The sequence below is a fragment of the Pristiophorus japonicus genome, chromosome 2 (assembly GCF_044704955.1).
Source record: "Pristiophorus japonicus isolate sPriJap1 chromosome 2, sPriJap1.hap1, whole genome shotgun sequence".
NCBI lineage: Eukaryota > Metazoa > Chordata > Chondrichthyes > Pristiophoridae > Pristiophorus > Pristiophorus japonicus.
The window spans coordinates 103,952,359-103,974,991 of record NC_091978.1 but is presented as its reverse complement, the minus strand read 5'-3'; the positions used below and the strand labels follow the sequence as shown (position 1 = coordinate 103,974,991).

Here is a 22,633-nt window from a genome sequence, read left to right as displayed (position 1 = left end):
GGTTGCTCACTTTGAGCCGCTGCCACACATGATTACCTAGCAGGATGTCCCTGACCAGCTCGGGCCCTGGAAGGCCCGGCTGCGGACTGCATCACCTCAGCATGGGCGGCAGCATTCTGGTTTGGATGGGTTGCAGATAGTGGCAGGTGCAAAGGTGGAAATATGTCGTCCTGAGAGAGGACATCAGGTTCCAACAGGCCCGACATGCTGCTACTTCCCTGGGGCAGAGCTTCAGTATCTGGAGCAATCTGGGTGAGCACAGATTGCTGCCCTGTTTCCGTAACGTAAGGTCCCCATTGAACTGATGGGGCCCCAGACACGATAGCAGCGATCAGTGTGTCTGTGGCATCAATTTGCCTCTGCATTAACACAGACTGCAGCACACCACAGAGCTGATTGATGCCACGACGCACTGACGACAATTCATTATGCAGGCCTCCAATAGCGTTGGCCTGGTGCTCAATGGCTACTGCAACGTCAGCCATAGCCCATGCCACCATGTCTGAGACCCCATGGTCCCTTGTTGCATCTAACATCCGTTGGTCTCTACCAAGGTTGGGCTCGGTGGGCTACTAAGAGGCAGGTGAAAATCTTGAGGCAGACTCTTCCCTTACAGCTCGTGCATCGAGACTCTCGGGCACCCTTGCCAGCAGATCGCTGTGCAACCGCAATGATTGTCTTGCAACAACCTGTAATTTGGCCTCATCATCAGAGTGCTGCTAAGCATCACTCAAGCGTGCACTCACCCTCCGGGGAGCTGGCCCCAGATTTCCCCTCCCCCATGACGTTGCTGCAGGCCACTGGGTCCTGGAACATCACCCACCTCCACCTCCACAACCACGTCTTCCTCCCAAAAGCTGCTAGCCCTGCTCTCTGAGACCATTGTCTCCTGTGTGACGTCCATAGAGGTGTCCTTCTCCTCCTCCTGCTCCTGTGCAACATCTCTCGCAGTCAAGCTCCGGTCCATCTGGTTGATCATCTGAAAGCACAAAGCCAGAGAAGAGTGGTTACCTGCAGCGGAGGGGGTCAGGACCGGGAAAGGCATTTGGAAATGTCAGTCTCATGGAAAGAGCTTAAGGATTGTGGTGTCAAGGCTAAATGGCCTGCTAAAAGCTGCAAAGGAACTCAACATACCGTCACTGTCCCGAGGGGGTTCAGCCTCACCCACCGTCACCGCACCAACTTGAGTACCCTTCAGGGCCGAGATGCGTTCCTCCAACGCAATAACGGACTGGAGGTCGGGGTCCCCTCCTCCGGTCCTCATCTGCTCCCTTCGATTGTGGGCAAGCTTGGCCTGCAAGATTAAAAAGAACGTCAGAGTTAGTGTCCTTCTATCGGTCTGTCCCAAATGGCTTACATAGTTGAGTACATGTTACTGTATGAGAGTCTTCACAGGTCGAGAAAACTTAGATTAGCCGCGTGTCCTTGGTTTGCCAATGCTTGAATGAGGGGGCCAGGACCTAACAGTATTCCACACGCATTTGAAGAGTGAGCAGTGTAAGAATAAAAATGTTTATTAATTGATTCTGTGTATATATAAATGTTAAAAGGGTAGATGATATGGAAAGGCCTGTTTGTGTTGAAACAAAAAAATCAAAATGAAAGCCCACATAGATGCCGCATAGCTTTTGTCCTTTGTCTTAATTGGAAATCCATTAACATAATCTAATCAAGAGGTGGGTGGGCTAGTCCAAACAGTCACAGGTGTGAGGAGAGCCAAGAAGGAACTGCCCTGGAACCAAGGCCCAATCTGGAGGCTTGTGAGGGACAATGGCTTTGAAAGGTATAAAACATCTCAGCCAGGAACTTTTTCTCTCTCTCTCTTGGACACACGGCATGAGACATCCCTGGAGACCAGCTAAAACAGCAAACCGTGTGTCCAAACCAGCCAGCAAAAGGGAAGTAATCGCTTGTTATTATAACCTCATTGTAGCTCTGTTATAAGATAACTGATCGCTTTTGATAATGTGCATGTATGTGTCTTTTTAAGGTAACTGATCATTGCTGATAATGTGCATGTGTGTATGTTATTAATATAATAAACTGTGCCAATTGTTTTGAAAGAATCGTCTCACTGTCAAATGTAAGCCCAGAGAGATTTAGAAATCTTATAGGAGGTAACAAGATGAGGGGCGGGTGTGGAGAACAGATTAAGAACGTTGCATCTTGCCTCACCCACATAGAACATGGGGCCCGACACAGTCACATTGAGAACAGACTGCACATTGAGTTGGCAGCATGGCATGGTCAGGTTAATGTTAAAGATACTCACCCTCAGCAGCTGCGTCATGTCATTCCACTTCTTGCGGCATTGAGTGGCTATCTTGTGCACCATGTCACTTGCTGACACTCTTTCAGCCACTTCCCTCCATAGGCGTCGAATGACCTGTGGCTATGGCCTCCTCCCAGCCTCTGCCCTCAGTAGTTCCCGCATGAAGAAGTGCATCGATGGCAGCTTCCGAGAAGCAGTGAGCGCGCTGGTGTGCTGCTGCTACATCTGCCATCTTCACCGTCTGACTGAGTGCATAGGACGCGAATATAACCACGAGGCAGTAAGGCACCCAATCACCGCCTCAATTGAATGCAAGTGGCGCAATTCCAAATGCTGCTTAATACATTGGCCGAATGTGGCAAATCATTAACCGAAAAACATGACAAACGTGGCAATTTTGTAAAAATGCTGTTGTTGCTGCATCACTTAACGGCCCCGCTCAATGGAGCTGGTCGAGTGTGGTCAGTGCTTTAATGCTGGGGACACCCTCAAAGTCTCCTTGATAAAGTGCAACATCCCCACCAGCACCTAGGAATCCCTGACCAAAGACCGCCCTAAGTGGAAGAAGTCATAACGGGGAACAAAGAAATGGCAGACTAATTGAACAAGTACTTTGGAGGACAAGGAGGACACAAACAACCTTCCGGATATAAGAGGGGTCGGAGGGTCTAGTAAGGAGGAGGAGCTGAGGGAAATCATTATTAGTCGGGAAATTGTGTTGGGGAAATTGATGGGATTGAAGGCCGATAAATCCCCAGGGCCTGATGGACTGCATCCCAGAGTACTTAAGGAGGTGGCCTTGGAAATAGTGGATGCATTGACAGTCATTTCCCAACATTCCATTGACTCTGGATCAGTTCCTATGGAGTGGAGGGTAGCCAATGTAACTCCACTTTTTAAAAAAGGAGGGAGAGAGAAAACAGGGAATTATAGACCGGTCAGCCTGACATCGGTAGTGGGTAAAATTATGGAATCAATTAGTAAGGATGTCATAGCAGTGCATTTGGAAAGAGGTGACATGATAGGTCCAAGTCAGCATGGATTTGTGAAAGGGAAATCATGCTTGACAAATCTTCTGGAATTTTTTGAGGATGTTTCCAGTAGAGTGGACAAGGGAGAACCAGTTGGTGTGGTATATTTGGACTTTCAGTAGGCTTTCGACAAGGTCCCACACAAGAGGTTAATGTGCAAAGTTAAAGCACATGGGATTGGGGGTAGTGTGCTGACATGGATTGAGAACTGGTTGTCAGTCAGGAAGCAAAGAGTAGGAGTAAATGAGAACTTTTCAGAATGGCAGGCAGTGACTAGTGGGGTACCGCAAGGTTCTGTGCTGGGGCCCCAGCTGTTTACACTGCACATTAATGATTTGGACGAGGGGATTAAATGTAGTATCTCCAAATTTGCGGATGACACTAAGTTGGGTGGCAGTGTGAGCTGCGAGGAGGATGCTATGAGGCTGCAGAGCGACTTGGATAGGTTAGGTGAGTGGGCAAATGCATGGCAGATGAAGTATAATGTGGATAAATATGAGGTTATCCATTTTGGTGGTAAAAACAGAGAGACAGACTATTATCTGAATGGTGACAGATTAGGAAAAGGGGAGGTGCAACGAGAACTGGGTGTCATGGTACATCAGTCATTGAAGGTTGGCATGCAGGTACAGCAGGCGGTTAAGAAAGCAAATGACATGTTGGCCTTCATAGCGAGGGGATTTGAGTACAGGGGCAGGGAGGTGTTGCTACAGTTGTACAGGGCCTTGGTGAGGCCACACCTGGAGTATTGTGTACAGTTTTGGTCTCCTAACCTGAGGAAGGACATTCTTGCTATTGAGGGAGTGCAGCGAAGGTTCACCAGACTGATTCCCGGGATGGTGGGACTGACATATCAAGAAAGAGTGGATCAACTGGGCTTGTATTCACTGGAGTTCAGAAGAATTAGAGGGGACCTCATAGAAACATTTAAAATTCTGATGGGTTTAGACAGGTTAGATGCAGGAAGAATGTTCCCAATGTTGGGGAAATCCAGAACCAGGGGTCACAGTCTAAGGATAAGGGGTAAGCCATTTAGGACCGAGATGAGGAGAAACTTCTTCACCCAGAGAGTGGTGAACCTGTGGAATTCTCTACCACAGAAAGTTGTTGAGGCCAATTCACTAAATATATTCAAAAAGGAGTTAGATGAAGTCCTTACTACTAGGGGGATCAAGGGGTATGGCGAAAAAGCAGGAATGGGGTACTGAAGTTGCATGTTCAGCCATGAACTCATTGAATGGCGGTGCAGGTTAGAAGGGCCGAATGGCCTACTCCTGCACCTATTTTCTATGTTTCTATGTTAAGAGCATCCTGGAGGGCATTGAGCACCTCGAGTCTCGTCGCCGAGAGCATGCAGAAAACAAGCGCATACAGCAGAAGAAGCGTGTGGCAAACCAGACTCCTCACTCACCCTTTCCTTCAACCACTGTCTGTCTCACCTGTGACAGAGACTGTAATTCCTGTACAGTCACCTGAGAACTCACTTTTAGAGTGGAAGCAAGTCTTCCTCGATTTCGAGGGACTGCCTATGATGATGATGATAACGGCCCACAACGCCGTTTACGGCCTCGAGAGCAGCATGCAACGCCATGATTTAACGCTGCAATCCACTTTTCAGGCGGCAAAACTGAATTTCGCGGTTCCAGGCAGCAAGCCTGTCGTTAAAATCTGCACTCAGCCAGTGTCACCGCCTCAAAATTGGCGATACCGAATTTCGACCAGTGTTCTATCAAATAACATACAACTAATCAGACAATATTAGCTGAACTTTGTCTAAACTCTAGTAGAAGTAGAAATAATTATTGTAAATAGTCTCTTGGTATGAAGCATAACTATATGAAATACGAAACAAGATATATTAGCATTATTTCCATCTTATGCAGGTGCAGCGTCCAAAATCCAGAATTCCAGAATCCGGAATCCGGGACGATCTGTGGAACGGTCGTCCGTAATCCGTAAAATGTTCCGGAATCTGGACCGGACGACCCTGCCGACTTCGGGGCCTCGCCCCTGCCCGACCTCGGGGCCTCGCCGCTGCCCGATCTCGGAGCCTCGCTGCTGCTCGACCTCGGGGCCTTGTCGTTGCCTGATCTCGGGCTTCGCCTCGCCACCGCTTGTCTCACCGCTTGTCAGGCTTTCTGACGTTCCGAAATCCGGAAATTACCAAACCTGGGCTTGGGTGTTTCCGGATTTGTGACGTCAGAAAACAAATTGAAAATCCGGAAAAACCCGGAATCCGGAACGGCCTCGGTCACGAGGGTTCCGAATTTTAGGCGCTGCACCTGTATATTCCATATTCTCGAAAGTTATTTTCACAAAATAAAGTAATGAAAACTACAAACATTTATATTGTGTAGTTTTCAAATTATCAGGCATATAACTTTCAAGATATAAAATAATGTTTGATAGACATTTATGCAATAAATATGGAAAAGAAAATGCAGTTTAGTTCTCTGCCGAACACAGTAATACAGATGATATTAAGAAATAGCTTACCGTCAAGTCTTTTTCAATTTCTTCGAATAATTCAGACAGTTGTTCATCCCGGTTTTCTAATGCAATACTTGCTTCACGGTGCTGTTTTTGCCACTTTGCAAAGTACGTTTCATCTAATTCTTTATATGCCAGGACTAATGTGCGTAAACCATTACCTGCAAACTCCTACAAGTAAAATTAGGCTAAGAATTACTCATTACTTTGCACAGAAAAAAACCATACATAATAATTCAATATTATTTATTTTTATATATCTATGAAGGCTGAAGAATGGAACAATTTCATATTGCACCTGGTACTCAGTATTAAAGACATTTGGTATTAAAGACATGCCATGAATCAGACATAATGGACAGTTTCTCAAAATTCCAACTCCAGAGTACCCAAATTTGTACAAGTTTGATTTTCCATACTTTATCTTATCAGTTTCTTACTAATATTATTACATTAATATCAATTAGTGTTGAATTTGAGGGAATCTCTATGTGCTTGACATTTGCTAATTGTGGAATAGATTAAACTGCCATCCAAAACATTTCTTGGGATTCCTAACAGCTATCATTGGCGAAAACTATCTTCCCCATCTTTGAATTTTCAGTGGGTTAACAGTACTATTTGTGCATGTAGGTTATGAAGTCCAATATAATGGGGTGTTTTGTTCTACATTTTAACAATGCTCATTGTTATTACAACAGCTATAGTTTTACTTACATCAAGATGTGTATTGGTTATATCTCTTAAAGCCTGAGATGAAGAATTAAGTCTGTCAAACACAATGGTGTCAGCCCCCTTACAGTACAAACGCAGTTTCTCGTCAGGACATCGTACTACGTAGCAAAATAAATCAAATATATAAGTAAGTGAATATTGCATATTGGTCACAATTTCATTGAGAGTAAAAATGATTTATATTAACTTTAGAAAAAACAAACTCACCTATAACAGACATTCTTTTCCTCACATTATCAAAGTCCAGAATAGAAAGCAGTTCATAGATTTTAGATTTACCCATTTCAACTAGAGTTATTGTTTCAGGGGTACGGGAGTGGAAAACAAAGCCAAAGTTTCTTGCTGCAGTGACAAGTGCACCTTCATCTGGAGACTGAGCCTGATACACTAAGACACCTTTACAAAAAAAGAAAGAGTGCTGTAAAGCAGATACTTCAGAGAAAGTTACAATTGTTTTCAATACCAAAGGATTGAAATAAGTTATTATTCATGGTTTAATTAATTGAATACAAAACAATTTTGTTGTAATTTACTCTGCAAAGCTACAGCAGATTTAAAATTTAATAAACAGGTAACATTTTATTTAAATGTTAATTTATGATTGCATCAGTCCTGCACACTATTTCCTGCTGTTCTGTCATGCCGGACATCAGACAACAAAAACAATAAACTTACATTTATATAACACCTTTAATGTAGAAAAACATCCCAAATCATTTTACAGAATCGTAATCAGACAAAAATGGACGCCGAGCCAAAGGTGGAGATATTAGGAGATGACCGAAAGCTTGGTCAAAGAGCTGTGCTTTATGGAGCGTCTTAAAGAGGAAAAGGAGATGGAAAAGCAGAGGGGTTTCAGAAAGGAAATCCAAGCGTGGGCCTAGACGTTGAAAGGCACAGCCGCCGATGATGATGGTCGAGGGGAGGGGAGGATGCACAAAAGGCCGGAGTTAAAGGAACAGAGAATAATGCTGGACCTCTCTCCCCTCACCTTCAACAACATGCAAGGAGCTCTTGGACCTCTTTGTCTCTAAGATTGAGACCATGCTCCCTCTGCCGCATCCTTCCCTTCCCCAGCCCACCAAGCCAAACATCCCCCAAGGTTCCCCTCTGCCCTAGTCTTGAATTCACATCTTGGTTTAGTTTCTCTCCTATCTCCTCATTAAAGTTCCTGCTAATTTTTTTTTGACCAGTGGCCCCTTTCAATAGGCTGCGTGCCCCATTCAAAATTCCATGTATGCACAAGTTTTTCACTTAAGAGCTCATCTTGGCCATGAGACCCTCCCTATATGGCTGGCCACCTTCCATAAACTTCAACTCATCCAAAACTCTGCTGCCCATAACTTGACTCACACCAAGTCCCGTTCACCCATTACACATGTGCTCGCTGACCTACAGTATTGGCTCCTGATCCAACAATGCCTCGATTTTAAAATTCTCATCCTTGTTTTGAAATCCCTCCATGGTTTTGCCCCTCTCTATCTCTATAACCTTCTCCAGCCCTACAACCCTTTGAGAACTTGCTGTTCATCCAATTCTGGCCTCTTGCACATCCCCAATTTTCATCACTCCACCAATGGCAACCGTGCCTTTAGCTATCTAGACCCTAAAGCTCTGGAATTCTCTCCCTAAACTTCTCTGCATCTCTACCTCTCTTTCCTCCTGTAAACCTACCTCTTTGACCAAGCTTTTGATCAGCTGTCCTGATATCTCCTTGTATGGTTCGGTGTCAAATATTGTCTGAAAACACTCCTGTGAAGCGCCTTGGGAAGTTTTACTATGTTAAAGGTGATATATAAATGCAAGTTGCTGTTGTTGGGATGGAATTTGCAGTGGGAGGGGAAGAAAATGGCTTCAGTCTAACTAAAGAGATTCAAATAGGGAGTTGAAGGAAAGATGGGTATGGATTTGGGAGGAAACAACATGTTCAAGAATTTGGGGGATGAAAAAGAGATTAAGGTGGGGTAATAGTTTGCAAGGAAGGAGAGCTTAAGGGTAGGTTTTTTGAAGAAGTGGGTGATGATGGTGATTTTGAAAGGAAGGAGGACAGTATCTGAGAAGGTGGAACCATCAACAATGACAGGAGCATGCATTTATGTTGCACCGTTAGCCTAGAAAAAACATCCCAAGATGCTTCACAGAGGCATAATCAAAAAAATGAATGCTAAGCCAAAGCAAGAGATATTAGGAAGGGAGGTGAGTTTTAAAGTGGGTCTTCAAGGAGGAGAGTAAAATGAAGAGGGAATTCCAGAGATTTGAGCATAAGTGATTGAAGGCACAGTTGCCAATGGTGGGATGTACATCGGGACAGAGTCTGAGGAATCGAGAGTGTCGGCCTGAGGTGAAGGATATGATACTGTACTTGAATGCTAGAATACTTAGAAAACTGGAATAGGAAAAAGATAAATATTAAAATAAAAACAATATATTTTGAAGATTGATAAGACTGTTAAAAAACATATGAGATTCCTTGCTTTATAAATAGAGGCAAAGCAAGGAAATTATGCTCAACCTTATGGATCGATATTAACGGGAAGGCAGAGAGGGTGTGCGGGGGGCCAGTAATGTGGAAGAACCCGGCTAGGTCAGGGACATGGAGGTCCTGCCGACCTTAACGGCCTCATTTAAATAAACTTCTACAGACTGCTACCCGACAGCAGGCCGAGTTTACAGCCTGGCCAGAGGGCAGGAGTGCAAACAAGCAGCAGGAGACCACAGCCGGGGATCAATGGGGACAGTCCACGGCAGTCAGTAGAGGCAAATGGGCCTGGTGGAGCCAGGGCATTGAGGCCGAGATTGGAGCTGGGGGGAGGCGGGGAAGAAGCAGTCACAACATGTGCTAAATGGAGCTGATCTGCATCAGTTGCCTTGGCCAATCGACACCTCCCACCTCGGATCTGCTGCTAGGCAGCTGACAGCGCAGGCCTCCCCTGATTACGGTTGTTTAAGTCATGGCACCAATGATATCATTGGGCCATAACTTTTAAATATCAGTATACTTCACCTAACTTTTGCAGAAGCCTCGTCAAAGGCCTGATTTGTGTTTGTAAAAATTGAAACAAAAGGAAAAGGGGTTGGGTTGCTCAATCAACTCTCCTGACCATCGGCGGGGGCGGGGCGGGGAGGCGGATGAAAATCGAGGCCTGTAAATCGCTGGTTAGGCTCAGGTAGAGTATTGTATCCAATTTTGATCATCACACTTTAGGAGAGATATCAAGAACTTGGAAAGGTGTCGAGGAGATTTATCAAAATGATACCAGGGATAAGGAACTTATGTGGAGAGAATGGAGAAGCTGGGATTGTTCTCCTTAGAGTGGAGAAGGATAAGGGGAAATTAAATAGAGGCGTTCAAAATTATGATGGGTTTTGATAAGAGTAAATAAAGAGAAACTGTTTCAACTGGCAGGTGGGTTGATAACCAGAAGATACAGATTTAAGATAATTAGCAAAAGAACGAGAGGGAAAATGAGAATGTTTTTCTACAGCGAATTGTTATGATCTAGAATGTACTGGCTGAAAAGCCTGTTAAATCAATTTAGATGCAGTGACCACTGAACTGTTGAATTCATCATCATAGGCAGTCCTTCGAAATCGAGGAAGACTTGCTTCCACTCTAAAAGTGAGTTGTCAGATGACTGAACAGTCCAATCCAGGAATTACAGTCTCTGTCACAGGTGGGATAGACAGTCGTTGAAGGAAAGGGTGGGTGGGGAGTCTGGTTTGCCGCACGCTCCTTCCGCTGCTTGCGCTTGTTTTCTGGATGCTCTCGGCGACGAGACTTGAGGTGCTCAGCGCCTTCCCGGGTGCTCTTCCTCCACTTAGGGCTGTCTTTGGCCAGGGATTCCCAGGTGTCGGTGGGGATGTTGCACTTTATCAAGGAGGCTTTGAGAGTGTCCTTGAAACGTTTCCTCTGCCCACCTGGGGATCGCTTGCCATGTAGGAGTTCTGAGTAGAACGCTTACTTTGGGAGTCTTGTGCTGGGCATGCAGACGATGTGGCCTCCCCAACGGAGCTGGTCGAGTGTGGTCAGTGCTTCAATGCTGGGGATGTTGGCCTGATCAAGAACACTGATGTTGGTGCAGCTATCTTCCCAGAGAATTTGCAGGATCTTGCGGTGGCAGTGTTGGTGGTTTTTCTCCAGCGTTTTGAGGTGTCTACTGTATATGGTCCATGTCCCTGAGCCATATAGGAGGGTGGGTATCAATACAGCCCTGTAGACCATAAGCTTGGTGCCAGATTTGAGGTCTTGGTCTTCAAACACTTTCTTCCTCAGGCAAATGAAGGCTGCGCTGACGCACGCGGTGTTGGACCTTGTCGTCGATGTCTGCTCTTGCTAATAGTAGGCTCCCGAGGTATGGAAATTGGTCCAGTTTGTCCAAGGCCGCGCCATGGATTTTGATGACCGGGGGGGCAGTGCTGTGTGGCGGGGTCAGGTTGGTGAGGGACCTTTGTCTTATGGATGTTTAGTGCTTTCTTACGCCTCGGTGAAGATGCTGATGATGGCTTGGAGTTCAACCTCTGAATGTACGCAGACGCAAGCGTCATCTGCGTACTGTAGTTCGATGACAGAGGATGGGATGGTCTTGGATCTAGCCTGGAGACACAAAGGTTGAACAGGTTCCCACTGATTCTATACTTTAGTTCCACTCCAGTGGGAAGCTTGTTGAGTGTAAGATGGAGCATTGCAGCGAGGAAGATTGAGAAGAGGGTTGGCGCGATGACGCAGCCCTTCTTGACCCCGGTCCGGATGTGGATTGGGTCTGTGGTGGATCCGTTGGTCAGGATCACGGCCTGCATGTCATCGTGGAGCAGGCGGAGGATGGCGACAAATTTTTGGGGGTAGCCGAAACGGAGGAGGATGCTCCATAGACCGTCGTGGTTAACAGTGTCAAAGGCCTTTGTACGGTCAAAGAAGGCCATGTACAAGGGTTGGTGTTGTTCGCTGCATTTCTCTTGCAGTTTTCACGCCGTGAAGATCATGTCCGTTGTACCCCGTAGTGGATGGAATCCGCACTGTGACTCTGGGAAGAGCTCTTCAGCCACAGGGAGAAGATGGTTGAGGAGGATTCTAGCGATGACTTTCCCAGTGGCCGACAACAGAGATATTCCTTTGTAGTTGCCGCAGTCGGACTCGCCCACTTTTTTCAAGATGGTCACGATTACGGCATCTTTGTGATCTCCAGGCATGCACTCCTCCTTCTAGATGAAAGAGATGAGGTCATGCATTCGCGCCAAAAATGCCTCTCCGCCATACTTTAGTGCCTCAGCGGGGATTCCATCTGCTCCTGATGCCTTATCGTTCTTGAGTTGACGGATGGCCTTTTCTACCTCGTGCAGGGCTGAGGTTTTGCTGAGATGGTGGTGGGTAGCATGCTGCGTGATGGAGTAGAGAACACTCGAGTCAAAGATAGAGTCTCAATTAAGGAGATCTTCGAAGTGCTCCTTCCAGCGGGCCCTGAGTGCCTCGGTGTCCTTGATGAGTGTAACCCCGTTCTTGGCCAGCAGTGGGGTGGGGCCTTGGGTGCTTGAGCCGTAGGTGAAGAGTCTTCAACTGTGGTGAAGAATCCTTGCACGTGCTTTCTCCGCACACCATCTATTCTTTAGGTCGCGGGTTTTTTGTTGGACATTGGAGCTGCTTTATTGCTCCCAAGTTGGGTTGCTGCTTTAGGTTCAGAAATGCCCTGCGCTTGCTGTTTATTAGCTCCTGGATCTCCTGGTCATTCTCATCAAACCAATCCTGGTGTTTCCTGGTTGAGTGACCGTGTCTCTTCGCAGGCACTGGTTATGGTGGCCTGGAGGGCAGACCAAGCGCTGTGGGTACTCTGCTTCTCGGGCTCATCGAGGGTCACTAGGTTGGCAGTGAGGCGCTGGCTGTATAGGATTCTCTTAGCTGGGTCTTTGAGTGTCACGGCGTTGATTTTTCTGCGACATTGCTTCCGTTGCCGTCGTCGCTTTGGGGCTATATTAATGTTGATGACGGAACGGATTAGGCAGTGGTCCATCCAGCAGTTGTCGGCTCCTGTCATGGTGCGGGTGATGCACATGTCTTTGCGATCCCTCGCTTGAATGGTGACACAGTCAAGCAGGTGCCAGTGCTTGGAGCGAGGGTTTTGCCACGATGCCTTGTCGGAACATGTAGTATGATGTAGTGTATATGGGCTTTAGCAAAGCTACTGATAAGGTCCCACATGGTAGATTAAGGTTAAAGCCCATGGGATCCAGGGAAAAGTGGTACGTTGGATCCAAAATTGGCTTAGAGGTAGGAAGCAAAGGGTAATGGTTGATGGATGTTTTTGTGACTGGAAGGATATTTCCAGTGGGGTTCCACAGGGCTCTGTATTGGGTCCCTTGCTTTTTGTGGTATACATCAATGATCTCGATTTGAAGTACCTCTATAATATATAATAAAAACAGAAAATGTTGGAAATACTCAGCAGGTCTGGCAGAAATTGTAGCGAGAAATAAGAGTTAACATTTCAGGTCTGTGACCATTCGGCAGGACTGGAAAAAGTTAGAGATGTAACAGATTTTAACCAGGTGTAGAGGCAGGGAAAGTGTGGGGAGAGGAGGAAAGAACCAAAGGGATGGTCTGTGATAGGAGTGGAAGGCAGGAGTGATTAAATGCTGCAAATGGGAATGGCAGAATCATCAACAGCTGCCATCTGAAAAAATAGGGGTAGAGGTTATGGTCTGAAATTGTTGAACTCGATGTTGAGTCCAGAAGGCTGTAAAGTGCCTAATCAAAAAATGAGGTGCTGTTCCTCGAGCTTACGTTGAGCTTTGTTGGAACAGTGTAAGAGGCCAACGTCAGAGTGGTAGTGGAGCAAGTAATGAAAGTGACAGGCGACCGTAAGCTCAGGGTCACCTTTATGGATTGAACGGAGGTGTTCTTTATCAATTTTTATCCCATCCAGTATCTGTTTCTTCTGAGTTTTTCTCCCTATATCTGTCTCTTTTCTCTCCCTTTCAGTCAACCTTGCTTTCTAAATAAAAATAACCACTTAATAAGAACATAAGAAATAGGAGCAGGAGTAGGCCATTTGCCCCTTGAGCCTGCTCCGCCATTCAATAAGATCATGGTTGATTTGATCTTGGCCTCAAATCCACTTCCCTGTTCGCTCTCCATAACCCATGACGCCCTTATCGTTCAAAAATCTGTCCATCTCCACCTTAAATATATTCAATAACCCAGCCTCCACAGCTCTCTGAGGTAGAGAATTCCAAAGATTCACGACCCTCTGAGAGAAGACATTTCACCTCATCTCCGTTTTAAATGAGCGACCCCTTATTCAGAAACTATGCCCCCTAGTTCTAGATTCCCCCTTGAGGGGAAACATCCTGTCTGCATCTACCCTGTCAAGCCCCCTCAGAATTTTATATGTTTCAATAAGATCACCACTCATTTTTCTAAACTCCAGTGAATATAGGCCCAACCTGCTCAACCTTGCTTCAAAAGACAACCCCTTCATCTCAGGAATCAACCTTGTGAACCTTCTCTGAATTGCCTCCAATACAAGTATAATCCTCCTTAAATAAGGTGACCAAAACTGTATGCAGCACTCCTGGTGTGATCTCAGTTGTAGCAGGACTTCCCTGCTTTTATACTCCATCCCCTGTGCAGTAAAGGCCAACATTTCAAGTTTCCTTGCTAATTGCTTGCTGTACCTACATGTACAAGTTCCCCCAGATCCCTCTGTACTGCAGTATTATGAAATCTCTCTCCATTTAAATAATAATTTGCTTTTTTATTTTTCCTTCCAAAGTGGATAACCTCACATGTTCCCACATTATGCTCCATCTGCCAATTTTTTTTCCGTAGACCTGTACTACACCCCAACTCTGTTATCTTATTGGAAGTTTCACTCTTGTTCTATTCTACCATTAGAACTTCTAATTATAAGTCTGTACCATTCTATATCAATCTACTGCTTCTAATAAGATTATGTATTCTCAGATGTTTCCTTCTGCGGAACTTGTTACAGGTGCAGCGCCTAAAATCCGCAACCCTCGGGACCGAGGCCGTTCCGGATTCCGGATTTTTCCAGATTTTCGATTTGTTTTCTGACATCACGAATCCGGAAACACCCGAGCCCAGGTTCGGGTATTTCCGGATTTTGGAACGTCAGAAAGCCGGGGTGGGCGGAGGCTGGTGTGCGCGATTCCTGCCGAAAAACTGTTAAGACAGTCCGGCCCCGCCAAGGTTGTAGTCGGGCGGGCCCCATCAAGTATGTCGTCGTTGGGCGGGGCCATGCCAAAGAGTTTGTCGGGCTGGCTGGCCCCGCCGACAAGGTGTTTGGGCGGGCCGGCGAGGTGGCCCCGAGGTAAGGGCGGCGAAGCGAGGGCCGAGGTCGGGCAACGGCGAGGCCCCGAGGTCGGGCAGTGGCGAGGCTCAGAGGTCGGGCAGCGGCAAGGCCCCGAGGTCGGCAGGGTCGTCCAGTCCGGATTCCACAACATTTTACGGATTCCGGACAATCCTGCCACGGAATGGCCCGAAGTCCGGATTCCAGAACTTGCACACTGTATCTGTACTAAACTGACCACTCCTTTAAGGTCAGTCTTAATTCAATAGTGATGCAAGGGCCCACTGCCCATCTCCCAATCCCTCAATCAAGGCTTAACCTTCCAGATCACCTCCCTGCTGCCAAGTCCCTCCAACTGGACTCTCGCTTCTCGCTTCCAATGGTCGGTTGTTTTTTGGACTGGAAGAAGGTATTCAGTGGCCTTCCCCATGAGACGGTACTAGGACCACTGCTTTTCTTGATATATATTAATGGATTTGGGTGTACAGGGCACAATTTCAAAATTTGCAGCTGACACAAAACTTGGAAGCATAGTGAACAGTGAGGAGGATAGTGATAGACTTAAAGAAGACATAGACAGGCTGGTGAAATGGGTGAACACATGGCAGATGAAATTTAACGAAGAAAAGAACCAAGTGATACATTTTGATGGGAAGAACAAGGAGAGGCAATATAAACTAAAGGGTACAATTCCAAATGGAGTGCATGAACAGAGACCTGGGGATATAGGTGCACAAATCGTTGAAGGTGGCAGGGCAGGTTAAGAAAGCTGTTAAAAAAGCATACAGGATTTTTGGTTTCATTAATAGAGGCATAGAGTACAAAAACAAGGAAGTTATGATGAACCTTTATAAAACACTGGTTCGTCCTCAACTGGAGTGTTGTGTCCAGTTCTGGGTACTGCACATTAAGAAGGATGTGAAGGCCTTAGAGAGGATGCAGAAAAGATTTATGAGAATGGTTCCAGGGATGAGGGACTTCAGTGACGTGGATAGACGAGAGAAGCTGAGGTTGTTCTCCATGGAGCAGAGAAGGTTGTTGAGAGGAGATATGATCGAGGTGTTCAAAATCATGATGGGTTCAGACAGAGTAGATAGAGAGAAACTGTTCCCATTGCCGAAAAGGCTGAGAACCAGAGGACACAGATTTAAAATGATTGACAAAAGAACCAAAGGGGACATGAGGAAAAACTTCTTTATGCAGCGAGCGGTTGGACCTGGAATGCACAGGTTGGTGGAGGCAGACTCAATCGTGGCTTTCAAAAGGGAATTGGATAAGTACCTGAAGGATAAAGATTTTCAGGGCTATGAGGAACGGGTGGGGTAGTGGGAGTGGTCGTGCTCTTACAGAGAGCTGGCACGGGCTCGACGGGCCGAATGGCCTCCATCTGTGCAGTAACCATTCTATGATTCTATGATATTTTTATTGATTTGAGGTTGAGTTTAATTAATAATAATTATACTTTGGGGAGAATTTTAACTCTCCACAATGGGCAAGAGAGAATCGGGGTGTGGGGGTTGGAGGCCAGTTACACTCCAGCCCCAATCTGCCTCGAACATACCCACTTCTGGTTTTAATGGAGACAACCGACTATCCTGCTCTCAAGAAGCAGGCCCGTTACTTAAATATGTTAATGAGGCTGCGGCCTCAGATTGCAGCAGCCATTTAGATTTAATGGCTGCGGGGCGGGCTTCCAAGGGTTCTGGAAACACGGCAGCTAAAGGAAGGCGAGAAAGGCTGGATCCAGCAGGCAAATGCTTTCCAGCATTGCTTGAGGGTCAGAAAGAGCAAGAGTGCTAACATCCATCCCTCCCCATGATTGGCTTCCCCCCTGTGAGATCTTCAAACCACAGCACCCCCCCCCCTCCCCACGATGACTTCAATCTGCCGGCCCCTGATCACCCTCCTTTCCACGGTGTCTTTAACTGCCCCATGCTCACCTCAACCGCTCGACCCACAATCTCCCCGACACGTGATCTGTCCTTCCCCCTGCGATGACTTCCCCTCCCCCGTGATCTCTCCCTCCCTTCTCTCCACTCCCCGTCTGGGAACTTTCAGTGGAGGCCTTCCTGCCCAACAGTCAGCCAGGTTCTCAATCTGGCTTGCTGTCGGCCAGAAAATGTAAGAAAAGAATTCAAATGAGGTCCTGTTGTTAAATTTGGTTAAACCTCCACATTACTCACATTTCCGGTTCGTTATGACCAGTTTTGGAGGCAGGTGCAATCGTGGCTTTCAAAAGGGAATTAGATAAGTACCTGGAAGAAAATGAATTGCAGGGCTACGGAGCAAGGGTGGGGGACTAGGACTAGCTGAAGTGCTCTATGCAGAGAGCTGTCACAGATTCGACGGGCCGAATAGCCTCCGACTGTGCTGATTCTATGAAACTTTTATTGATCTGAGGTTTGAGTTTAATTAATAATGGCCCAGGAATTCCTCTCGAGGTCTTCCCGCGGTCAATTGCCTCTTTGCCGGAGAATTTTTACGAATCTACCTGGTGGTCTAAGAGGCGCCCTGGATTCCGGTGAGGAGGCCTTCTCTTCCCGCACTGCGAAGCGGGCTCCCATCCGGAGGGTTCCCAGGCAGAAAATGCAGTAACGTGTGACTGCTCAGCCAATCAGGTAAGTATTTCACAGGTTCCCATTAATAGCACTGAGACTCGCGTATCTACGAGTTCTCAGTGCTATTGATGAGAGCAAAACCAAACACACAAAATAATAAAAAATAAAAAACAGACCACACATATTTAAAATTAATTGAAATTAAAGTTATTATGTCTTATAAAAATAAAATATTTTCCCGATTTTTAAAAAAGTTTTTTTAATTATGGTTAAAAATAAACTTACCATAGTGGGGAGGGTTTTTAACAATAACATATGTGTTCATAATTTAATTTTATTGTGTTTTTGTATGTTTTAAAACACTTGCGCCTGTAAAAGTAGGCTATGCACCTACTTTTATCAGGCGCAAGATTTTTGAGGACATTTGCTGGGCAAGATATGCATAAATCCTGCAATCTTGCCCAAGAAATGTCCTCGCTCCCGAGATGTCTACGATCTGTCCAGCTGGTTTTCAGCATTGCACGCTGAAAACCGACTTTTCCGATGCCTTCCCGGGTCCGTAGAAACTTCGTATGTGCCTGGGACATCGGAATTTCTAGCCCATTAATTATACTTTGGGCCGATTTTTAACTTTCCACAACGGGCAAAAGAGAGTCCGGGGTGGGGGGGGGGGGGGGGGGGGTGGGTGGAGGGAGGGAGGTGTGTTAAAATTCCAGAAATCCAACCCCAATCTGCTTCAATCATGCCCACTTCCGGTTTTAATGGAGACAACCGTGCTCTCAAGAAGCAGGCCAGTTATTTAAATATGATAATGAGGCTGCGTGCCTCAGATTGTAGCAACGATTTAGATTTAATGGCTTCAGGACGGGCTTCAAAGAGTTCGGGACACATGGCAGCTAAAGAGAAGCGAGAAAGGCTGGATCCAGCAGGCAAGTATTTTCCAGCATTGCTTGAGGGCCAGGAGGACCAAGAGTGCTAACATCCATCCCTCCCCATGATCGGCTTCCCCTCTGCGAGGTCTTACAAACACGGTCCCCCACCAACCCTGATAACTTTAACCTGCCGACCCACGATCTCCCTCCTCTCCACAATGTCTTCAATCGCCTCATGATCACCTCAACCGCCCGACCCACAATCTCCCCAACATGTGAATTCTCCCTCCCCCTGCAATGACTTCCCCTCCCCCGTTATCTCTCCCTCCCTCCTCTCCACTCCCCGTCTGCGGCCTTCCAGTGGGATGTTCCTGCCCAACAGTCAGCCAGCCTCTCAATCTGGCTTGTTTCTGGCCAGAAAATGTAGGAAAAAAATTCAAATGAGGTCCTGTTGTTAAATTTGTTTAAACCTCCACGGTACCCACATTTCCGGTTTGTTGCAACCGGTTGTTGGAGGCAGATTCAATCTTGGTTTTTAAAAGGGAATTAGATAAGTACCTGGAAGAAATAAAATGGGCCAAATGGCCTCCTACTGTGCTATAATAATTCTATGAAATCTGCAGCATTTGCAGAGTTGAGAGAGGTGGTGGTGAGGTAGAGCTGGGTGTTGTCAGCATACATGTGGAACCTGACGTGTTTTCGGATGATGTCGCTGAGGGCTAGCATGTAAATGAGAAATAAGGGAAGGCCAAGGCTAGACCCTTGGGGGACTCCAGAGGTAACCCTCCAACAGCAGGAAGAGATTTGGGAAGAGAAGGGAGGAAATAGCAGAGGATCTGACCATCAATTTCTAATCCTCTGGCTGCACGTGGTGCAGGAGGACTGGATGACTGCTAACGTGGCACCATTGTTTAAAAATGCAGGAAGGAATAGACAGGTCAGTCAACCTAACCTCAGTGGTGAGCAAATTATTGGAAAAACAATCTGAGTGACAATATTAATCGTCATTCAGAAAGGCAAAGATTAATCAAGGACAGTCAGCATGGATTTGTTAATGGATGGTCGAGTCTAAGTCATTTGATTGAATTTTTTGAGGAGGTAACGAGGAGGGTCGATGAGGGTGGCATGTTTGATGTAGTCTATCAGGATTTTAGCAATGCTTTTGACAAGGTCCCACATGGCAGACTTGTCAGAAAAATAAAAGCCCAAGGGATCCAGGGAAAGTGGCATGTTGGATCAAAAATTGGCTCAGTGGCAGGAAGCAAAGGGTAATGGTCGACGGGTATTTTTGTTCCTGGAAAACTGTTTCCAGTGGGGTTCCGCAGGGCTCAGTACTAGATCCCTTGATTTGTGTGGTATATATCAATGATTTAGACTTCAATGTAGGGAGCATGATTAAAAAGTTTGCAGATGATACAAAAATTGGCTGTGTGGTTGATCGCGAGGAAGAAAGCTGCAGACTGCATCAATGGACTGATCAAGTGGAGAGAAAAGTGGCAAATGTAATTCCATCCGGAGAAGTGTGCGGTAATGCATTTGGGAAGGCTAACAAGACAAGGGGATACACAATAAATGATAGGCTACTGAGAAGGGTAGAGCAACAGAGATCCTTGGAGTGCATGTCCACAGATCCTTGAAGGTAGTAGGACTGGGAGATAAGGTGGGTTAGAAAGCTTGCAAGATATTTTCCTTTTTAGCCAAGGCATAGAATGTAAGTCAGGGAGGTTATGCTTGAACTGTGTAAAACACTTGTTAGGCCATAACTAGAGTACTGCGTAAAGTTCTGGTTACCACATTGTAGGATAGATGTGATTGCACTAGAGAGGGTACAGAGGAGATTTACGAGGATGTTGCTCTGACTGGTGAATTTTAGCTATGAGGAAAGATTCGATAGAGTGAGGTTGTTTTCTTTGGAATAGAGGAGCCTGATGGGAGACTTAATTGAGGTGTATAAAATTATGAGGGGCCTAGATAAAGTGGATAGGAAGGAACTATTTCCCTTAACAGAGAGGTCAATAACCAGGCGGCATAGATTTAAAGTAATTGGTCGAAGGATTAGAGGGAAGTTGAGGAAATCCTTTTTCACCCAGAGGGTGGTGGGGGTTTGGAACTCACTGTCTGAAAGGGTGCTAGATGCATAAACCCTCATTGCATTTTAAAAATATTTGGATATGCACCTGAAATGCCATAGTCTACAGTGCTACGGATCAAGAGATGGAAAGTGGGATTAGGCTGGATAGCTCTTTTTTAGCTGGCACAGACATGATGGGCCAAATGGCCTTCTGTGCCATAAATTTCCATGATTGCAGGAGATTATCTGACTACGGGAAAGGGCAGTTCCACCAAGTTGGAAAATGGACGAGGTGTTGGAGGAGGGTAGTGTGGTCAACAGTTTCAAAGGCTGTAGACAGGTCAAGAATGATGAAGAGGAATAGTTTACCACGGTCAGTCACATAGGATGTAATTTGTGACTTTGATAAGTTTCAGTGCTGTGGCAGGGGCTGAAACCTAATTGGAGGAATTTAAAGGTGGAGTTGCGGGAAAGATGGGCATGGATTTAGAAAGTAACAATAAGTTCAAGGAATTTGAAAAGGAATGGGAGGTTGGAGATGGGGCGATAGTTTGCAAGGACAGAGGTATAAGGGTGAGGTTTTTGAGGACTGGGGTAATGACAGCAGATGGTATAACACTCCTGTTGTCATAAATTCAGCTCTGATCTGATTTACTGTAAGCAGTGCCATGGGAGACCAGCTAGTTTGTAAGATAAATGTGGAAGCAGAAGTGGTTGTGTAATATAATGGAGCATGCAAATGTTAGATTTTACATGGCAGTAATTGTGTTAGAAATTAGGGGTGCCTAAAAACGTATATGGTTATGTGAATGAAACTGCGTCACGAATAACACTGTGTTCAGATGATTGAATCGAGACAAGTAAGGAGTTAATGTATAAGCTATGTTTTACTAGGACTGTGGAAGTTTTGTTTTCCTGGAAAAAGTGTATGAGAGATGTTGGCCATGGCAGCAGAGGTTCGAACAGATGCGGAAGGGGATCCAGATGGATTGGCCTTAAGAACGTAAGAACTTAAGAAATAGGAGCAGGAGTAGGCCATTTGGTCCCTCGAGCCTGCACCGCCATTCAATAAGGTCATGGTTAATCTGATCTTGGACTCAACTCCATTTTCCTGCCCGCTCTCCATACCCTTGACTCCCTTATCGTTCAAAAATCTGTCTATCTTTATCTTAAATATATTCAATGTCCCAGCCCCCACAGCTCTCTGGGTTAGAGATTTCTAAAAGATTCACGACCCTCAGAAGAAATTGCTCCTCATCTCTGTTTTAAATGGGCGACCCCTTATTCTAAAACTATGGCCCTTGGTTCTAGTTTCCCCGACGAGGGGAAACATCCTCCCTGCATCTACCCCTGTCAAGCCCCCTCAGAATCTGATATGTTTTAATAAGATCACCTCAGATTCTTCTAAATTCCAATGACTGTAGGCCCAACATGCTCAACCTTTCTTCATAAGACAACCCCTTCATCTCAGGAATCAACCTAGTGAACCTTCTCTGCTGTCTCCAATGCAAGTATATTCCTCCTTAAATAAGGAGACCAAAGCTCCTGGTGTGGTCTCACTAATGCCCTGTACCTGCATGTTAACATTTTGTGTTTCATGTACAAGGACCCCCAGATCCCTCTGTACCACAGCATTTTGTAGTCTCTCTCCATTTAAATAATAATTTGCATTTTTATTCTTTCTAACAAAGTGGATAACCTCACATTTTCCTACATTATACTCCATCTGCTAATATTTTTCCCACTCACTTAACCAATCTATATCCCTTTGCAGATTCGTTGTATACTCTTCAACACTTGTTTTCCCACCTATCAGCAAATTTGGCTACATTACACTCAGTCCCTTCATCCAAGTCATTAATATAGATTGTAAATAGTTGAGGCCCCAGTACTGATCCCTGTGGCCCCCACTAGTTACAGTTTGCCAATCTGAAAATGACACATTGTTTGTAACTCTGTTTTCTGTTAGTTAGCCAATCCTCTATCCATACTAATATATTACCCCAACCCCGTGAGCTCTAGAAACAGAGAAAATAGGTGCAGGAGTAGGCCTCACGAAATTCCCGCCTCCCGACATTCTCCTCGAACTGTTGGGCCTTTTGTAGGCCGCTCGGCTCACGAACTCCCGCCTCCCGACGCTCTTCTCGAACTGTTGGGCCTTTTGTAGGCCGCTCGCCTCACGAACTCCCGCCTCCCGCCGCTCTGCTCGAACTGTTGGGCCTTTTGTAGGCTGCTCACCTCCCGAACTCCCACCTCCCGACTGATCTTGTGCAGTAACCTTTTATGTGGCACCTTATCGAATAC

General features: G+C 46.0%; 1 protein-coding gene across 3 annotated transcripts in view; it reads right to left on the bottom strand.

Moving 5' to 3' along the window:
- atp8b5b (ATPase phospholipid transporting 8B5b) overlaps positions 1-22,633 on the bottom strand; it is a 506,562-nt gene that overhangs the window by 119,913 nt on the left and 364,016 nt on the right. For all 3 annotated transcript variants that reach the window (XR_011588690.1, XM_070868497.1, XM_070868507.1), the window contains exons 17-19: positions 6,736-6,924; positions 6,511-6,626; positions 5,800-5,964 (exon numbers count right to left, since the gene is read on the bottom strand). Coding sequence is in view for 2 of the 3 variants with exons in the window: in XM_070868497.1 (XP_070724598.1) it covers positions 5,800-5,964; positions 6,511-6,626; positions 6,736-6,924 (470 nt within the window). In the remaining variant the exon portion in view is untranslated. The remainder of the gene's footprint in view (positions 1-5,799; positions 5,965-6,510; positions 6,627-6,735; positions 6,925-22,633) is intronic.